The following is a 7,433-nucleotide window of genomic DNA, read 5'->3' on the forward strand; positions in this document are numbered from 1 at the left end:
TCCTGTGACTAAATGGGGGGAAGCAGCACACTGATGAGCTCACGTCTCTGTCACTCTGCATTCTACTTTTATCACTGCAGAACAACTAATTAATAATCAAAATCATTGTTTATCAATCTTTTTAACATCAGGGGACCCCTTGCAATAACATTCAGGTCCTTAGGGAACCCTTTCTATAATTAATATATACACAGCGCACAGCACATTAATGTAGTGGTCAGTAGGAAGAATGCCTCCTACATTGCTGGCCAGTGGGAAAAATGCCCCCCCTACAGATAGCCAAAATGATCATTGGTATCTATTAAACTGACCTGGGAGTCACAAACTTCTCATTTCTCAAGGAACCCCTTGAAATCCCTGGAGGAATCCTATGGTTCCACAGAATCCCTGTTGAGAAACTGAAAATCTGAACTGATTTTCCCTTCCTGTCCATGACAAATAAAAAAAAATGCATTCTCACTGACCACTGCAGTGTCCATAATATGTCCCATGTCAGTGGCCATCTCTGCTTAAATAAAAGGATTAGATATTATAATTAATAGTCACTACTGCATTGATGTCACCAGTCTGCTGTATACCAGGTTACCAGGCAGTGAGCTGGCAGCCATTTTTACCAAAAAGTTATTTTTTTAGGATTACAAGATATGATGCAGTAAAATAAAAATATATAACTAACATTTATTTATTTTTAATCCTTTGACCTAAGATTTGGTTTCTGCACCATTATTTATCAAACGTATGCATGTGTTTCACTAGGTCTTCGAGGTTTGATGTTGTCAGTAATGTTGGCATCTCTCATGAGCTCCTTAACATCCATCTTTAATAGTGCCAGTACCCTGTTTACTATGGACATCTATACCAAGATCCGCAAGAAGGCATCAGAAAAGGAGCTGATGATAGCAGGAAGGTGAGTGATGCTGTTCTATCATCACATACCATTTCTGCTTATTCTTGGCATAGATTTAGTTTATTTAATAAGCACTGAATGTAAGCTACCCATAATCTAAAAGACGGAGCTATAACTGCTAACTAATAGGTCATACTCTAAAGGTCTAAAGTGAGACTTTTAAATAAGTAATTTTGACTTAATGCTTGTAAGTTTTTACTTGATATAATTGTAGAGAAAGTGATCTGTTTTTAAATGTTTCCACTCAAAGATTCACCCAATATTTATGCAAAAGTTTTAATATTGGATTCAGTTATAACATGTGTGACTCATCTTTGATTCATATTTTATATATATTTTTAAAAAAAAAATATTATTATTTATAAATAAATAGGCCCCAAATATTCTAGTTTGACATCCATAATTACCTGTATGTTGTATTAATAGTCTATTGAGGGCTCGCAGTGTGTAGAACTCCCCTAACCCAATTTCCTGCAGACTTAAGCTACGTACACGCGGCAGATTTTTATCGCCCGATAATCGGCATCGGCCAATTATCGGGCGAAAATCTTCCGTGTGTACAGTCGGTGTCGTCCATCGTCCGGACGACCGACCTGCCGGATCCACGGACGATGGACGACAGCCGATCGTAATGAAAGGGAAGGGGAGAGCGCGCAGCAGGGTGCCGCTCCGTCGCTCTCCCCCTCCCCTCTCCATAGAGCATGAACGGTGCTGTATGTACAGCATCGTTCATGCATCTTGCAGCACCTTGTCGTTGGAAAGGATCGTGAAAGATCCTTTCCAACGACAAAAATTGCAAGTGTGTACGCAGCTTTAGACATAACAAATAATGCTTAACAAGTTATCTGTAACACTGACACAGGATAAAACGCAGCTGTTAACCTTTTGTCATAGATAGCCTGATAATTACAAGCAATCTGCCCTGTATAGAACATCTTTTATAATTATCACGTCTTTTGTGATCCCCTTCAATGGAATAAGTGCCTCAGATGCTGAGATGCAGACGGGAGTCGAGTTGGACCTGGCTCCTATGGAACATATTTGATTAAAGTCGGAATAATTTTTAGCTCACAGTCTATCGATGATCTAATGTACAAATCTGCCTATTTGTGGCCACTCTTTGTGTGGGTGAAACTAGGTGACATACATTATGTTCTTCATGTATTGGATATCTGTGTCTACAGATTCTATGCAAATGTTTTATTGTTAAATCTCCTTGTAGAGTCTTTATTCTGTTCCTGATTGGCGTGAGCATTGCCTGGATTCCCATCCTACAGTCTGCACAGAGTGGACAGTTGTTTGATTACATACAGTCCATGACTAGCTACTTGGGTCCTCCTATTGCATCTGTCTTCTTCCTGGCCATCTTTGTCAAGAGAGTTAATGAACAGGTTAGTTTAATAGGTAAAAAAATCATTAAATGGTGAAAACAACAGAAAAATATTTGCATTTATATATGAATAATCACTTAAGTCTAATTTTTTTTAACATGCTAAAGTTGTTAAAATGATACTTTTGACACTACCTGTTATGGTGTGATAATGCTTTCTCTGTCCCCTGTCCCCTCACAATTGCTTCTATGTGTTGTCACTTGTCACTTGTAATTGTTTTAGAAATGGCCATGCAGGCATTCATTGCCTAGGAATGATAAGCCATTGTTACAACAATGATGTGCAGTTATCGCCAGAGCACATATGTGTAGACATGGAGTGGTTGGATGAGGCTGTAAAGATAAGCAGCATGGACATGCAAAAGAGGATGAAAACAATATTTTGTAAAACAATTGTTAAGGGGTTCACTTTTCACTTTCACGTTTTGAGTTCTGATCTAATGTAACATACCATACTTGCTACTTTTTATTTTTGTATTATATACACATCATCACACATGACACTACAGCTGTCCATAAAGTTATGTACACATGTCAAATTTGTGTCGCTGGAAATTATCTTTTGTGATTGTTTCCATCAGTACTAAAATGGATGAGCACTGTACACACCAGCATAATGTGTACGGAGTGTTCTATGGAGAGTGGAAGGGGGAAGATGAATGGGAGGCACCTCAATGTGTCCTCCAACATAGAAAATTACAGAGGTAGTCCTTGGTCTGTCATTTAGTGATCCCCCATGGCAGATTGAAACCCAGCCAAATTCCAAGTTTGTATAGTCTAAGGAAAGGTTAACACCCCTGTAACAGATGGTATGATGTATGTGCCTGTTTGGATAATTTTACCTCAATTCCTATCCTTTTAAGTGAAATCTTACATTTTACAGTTATCACAGATGTCTTCTTACTTTCCTTTTTTTCCAGGAATAGAAAGTGAAAAAGTATTCCCAATCAGGATACAAACTTTTTTTTTAACAGTAACCCTCACAGCAGATCGAATCTGACAACACACTAACCAAAACTAGAAATATAATGTTAGAATAGTACTTTACATTATTATCAATTCATACAATCAAGTGTCCCAGTGTGCTGTAAAAAATCTTAACAGTAAGAATTGATGACATTGCATATATTACACATGTCTATAAATATATAAGCCTAAGTTTACACAAATGGTTTCTATCCATTTCCTGGCTGGCCTCTAGCAGTTGACACCTTGCCAGCAGCGGAGCAGCCACCACCACAATGCTCATTCAAAATGAACAAATGTGACATGCTTCTCCTGGGACGTCCGTAGGTGTCATTAGCTGCCATTTATACCTTACACCTTGCCCTTACACCTTTATAACATGGGAAACCCCTAAAAATAATTTTGGGTCCTAAAAACTCCTGCTATATTTAATATATCCACAGATCACAGTACATTAGTGTGGTGGGCAGTAGGAAGAAATCTTGCATTGCTGGCCATTGGGGAGAATGGCACCCTTACAGATACCCACACATATCATTGTTACAGTGGTATGTGACCTGAAAGGCACAAATTGGTCATCATTAAAGGAAACCTAAAGTAACCTTTGGAGGAAATCTGGTTGAGAAACATTGGTCTATACAGTAGCCAATGGTAAATATAATACTTAGGAACCAGTAACTATAGTGTTATTACTTGGACAATGGGAAAAACGTATACAAATCAATAGATAGAATAACTTCAAATTTGTTAAAAAATGTGTAACTAAGGTTTTAAGCATTAAATTATTTTTTTTATTTTCTACCAGGGAGCTTTCTGGGGATTAATTATTGGACTGCTAATTGGACTTTCTCGGATGATAACAGAATTTGCTTTTGGCACTGGAACCTGTCAGAAACCCAGCAAATGTCCGAAGATCATCTGTGGAGTACATTACCTTTATTTTGCTATGATCCTCTTTACTTTAACCAGCATCATCGTTCTGGCTGTATCACTAATGACCAAGCCAATCCCAGACAAAAATGTAAGTCTTATATTGATTTTTTATGCACATTTCAGTGAGGCCTTAGTCATTTTTTGAATGGCTTTCTGCTCTTGGCAAATGTCAGACCATTTTATTTTTGTCTTACAGTTAAGTACTTGTTCACATAAAGTATGTTGATTTGTGTTGAGCCGTGTTCCACAATAGAGTCCTACAGCATAGACACCACATAGGCAATTGTTTTCTATGTGCCCTGTTCATGCCAAAGCCTTGTGTTGGTGTCAATGAGTAAAAATGTATACATGCTCCTTTTGTATGCATTACAGCTCACAAAGATGTATTACAACATGTGCTAATGCAATGCATTTAAGAGTAAGCAATTTCAATACAGAAGTAAAACATGTAAAACTGTACAAGGGTAAAAGTAAGGTTTAAGTTTAGCTTTATTGACTGTTAGAAGTCATTATAAAATATTATTATGCAATACATACGCTTCCTAAAATTTCAAGAACAGCCAACCCATTCCACCCAGCAGTGTTTGACATGGTAAAGTGATTCCAATAAAATTGTGTAGGATTTCAAATAGCCACTGTAGAAGTAAAACGTCCATTGACTGCATGGTATTATTATCAAAGCATGCATCAAGCCAAAAGTTTTAGGGTTAAAGCCCCCATCTGTTTTATTTTTCTGCTATTTGGGGCTTTGACAGATTTTTTTTTTTTTGCTTTCTGCCCTGCTGAAAAGTTGTATGTTGTATAAGAGTTCCCTTCACATTGTTTCTGTCTGTGCCCCTGTTGTTGGTGTTTACTCCCATCTTGCTTTCCTCTACATGGTCACATAACAGAAAGTAGGATTCAATCTCCTTGAGTCTCAGATAGCAATATAAAACAAATACAAATTAAATTTTGTCCCACCCTAAAACAAGTAAGTTTTAACCCGATATAAGAGTAAAATAATGGATATGATGTAACAAAAATGTGAAATTGCTACTTCCAGCTTTACCGCTTGTGTTGGTCCCTGAGGAACAGCACGGAAGAAAGAGAAGACCTTGATGCTGAGGACTGGGTTGCCGAAGAACAAATAGATGATGATTTTGATGACGGTTAGTCTGATTATCCAGCATGTAAACTCCTATATATAATGTTAGAATGTAAACCGCTTTACATGTTACCAAATGCCTAGCTTCTTACCACTGGGACTTTAGTACTCGGGTTAGGTCTGACAAGTGTTATCAAATCAGTCAGCTACCAAGAAGAATTTTCAAGATGTAAGCTTCTGATCTCAGAAATTTAGTGAGGTCATTACACTACATTTACAATAGGTTCCATCTTTATTAAAATGCAGAAGGCTATTTCACTTGGATCCTACTGCAGGACATAGGATGTACTCAGAGTTAGTAGTATTTTTTCAGGCTACAAAAAAGCTGACACAACCATTTGTAGCATTTTTCCACATTATTTATTCAACCCTTTTATGTTTTATATTTGATGCAGAGGAAAGAAAAGTAAGTTGCTGGAAGAAGGCTTACAATTGGTTCTGTGGGTTCGAAGATCAGAAGGCTCCAAAACTTAGTGAGGAAGAGAAGAAGGCATTGGAAGCAAAGTTGACAGACACATCGGAGGTGCCTCTTTGGAGAAACGTGACCAATATCAATGGTATCATTCTACTAACTGTGGCTGTGTTCTGTCATGCCTACTTTGCCTAGATGTGAAGAATATATTAGATGAAATCTCTGTTTGGTCCAATCATCCTAGAAAAGATGAAATGCAAAGAGAGAGAGAGAAAGGTGACATTTCTTCTGAGAACAATTTGGATGACACAAAACTAAGGAAATATCTACCCTGTGGGTAACTCCTCCTATCCATATAGCCCCAATAGCAGTATATATTACACAGACATGCCCTGCTAAAGGGTGAAGTAATAGGACGTTTGTAGTGAACTGCATTCACACATTACTGACCGGTCTATTGGGATTTATCTAATAAGAATGGTTATTACTGGCTAGAATTTGCGTGTTATTGAGGGTCCATGAATACATATTATAGAAGGAATTCTCCAACAGCCTAAATTAAAAGATACAATCCTGTTCTATGTTTGTAAAAAAATTCTTGTATTTTAATAAAGAAATAAACAATTATTATGAAAAAGAATCTTGGCACCTCATTGTCATTTATACAGCCAGTGTTGCAATAGTCCATACTGCTGAAGCCAGCCTATGCTTTAGGTAATGTTAACAGTGGTGAAAATTATTTAACTTTGTAATGTTTTTTTTGCACTGTATGAACAAGCAAAGGCGTTTTATTATTTCGGCCTGCCCAATCAAGAAGACAGGCACATCAATCAGATGCACAGCCACCAGGGTTCATATGATTGTCCTATCTTTGGGTCAGCATTTCATTCCAGTAAATGTTGGTGATGTCTCTAGTAAATATCCCACATCCCTAACCCCCGCCCTCTCTAAAATCACCTCCCCAGATGAAGCTGCCACCATGATAAACCACTCTCTTTCCTTTGGATAATGTTGGCCCTGCCACCTTCCGCTACCCCCGCCCTGCCAACCCCTGACTCTGGCACAACAATCACACTAAACCGCTACAAAAGACTATTCGTGCAGCTGAGCGCAAGTGAAGAAAATCTGGCCCCAGCGCTGACTTCATGGACTACAAAGCCAAGCTACAAAGCTTTAACACAGAGCTCACTGTCACCAAGCAAATTTTTTTCTCTGCAGTCATTTCCTCTCAAGCTTCAAACCCACGCAACCTCTTCTCAACAATTGACTCCCTCCTAAACCCCACTCCTGCTCCCCCCACTACATCCTTCTCTGCCCAAGACATAGCCACCTACTTTAGAGATAAAATAGACAAAATCAGACATGATGTCTTTTCTCACCGGGGCACTCCAACCATACCCACCCCTTCCACCTGTAAATCATCATTGGCCTCCCTCAGCCCTGTTACTGTGGACGAAGTCTTATCTCTTCTCCCATCATCTCCGTCTACTACCTGTCCACTTGACCCAATTCCCTCTGATCTACTCCTTGCCCATTCCTCCACCCTGGCCCCCACCCTAACCCAACTACCCTGTTTCCCCGATGATAAGACACTGTCTTATTTTTTTTTGAAGGCCAAAATATGCTCTAGGGCTTATTTTCAGGGGGATGCCTTATTTACCCATGAAGAAGACTACAGTAC

General features: G+C 38.6%; 1 protein-coding gene across 1 annotated transcript in view; it reads left to right on the forward strand.

Moving 5' to 3' along the window:
- Window positions 1-6,392, forward strand: part of SLC5A1 (solute carrier family 5 member 1) — a 29,639-nt gene extending 23,247 nt beyond the window's left edge. The window contains exons 11-15 of the mRNA XM_072415555.1: window positions 757-907; window positions 2,130-2,298; window positions 4,069-4,284; window positions 5,239-5,344; window positions 5,736-6,392. Coding sequence (XP_072271656.1) covers window positions 757-907; window positions 2,130-2,298; window positions 4,069-4,284; window positions 5,239-5,344; window positions 5,736-5,947 — 854 coding nt within the window. The 3' untranslated portion in view covers window positions 5,948-6,392. The remainder of the gene's footprint in view (window positions 1-756; window positions 908-2,129; window positions 2,299-4,068; window positions 4,285-5,238; window positions 5,345-5,735) is intronic.
- The last annotated feature ends 1,041 nt before the right edge of the window (window positions 6,393-7,433 follow it).

This window comes from Pyxicephalus adspersus, chromosome 6 (assembly GCF_032062135.1).
Source record: "Pyxicephalus adspersus chromosome 6, UCB_Pads_2.0, whole genome shotgun sequence".
Lineage (NCBI taxonomy): Eukaryota > Metazoa > Chordata > Amphibia > Anura > Pyxicephalidae > Pyxicephalus > Pyxicephalus adspersus.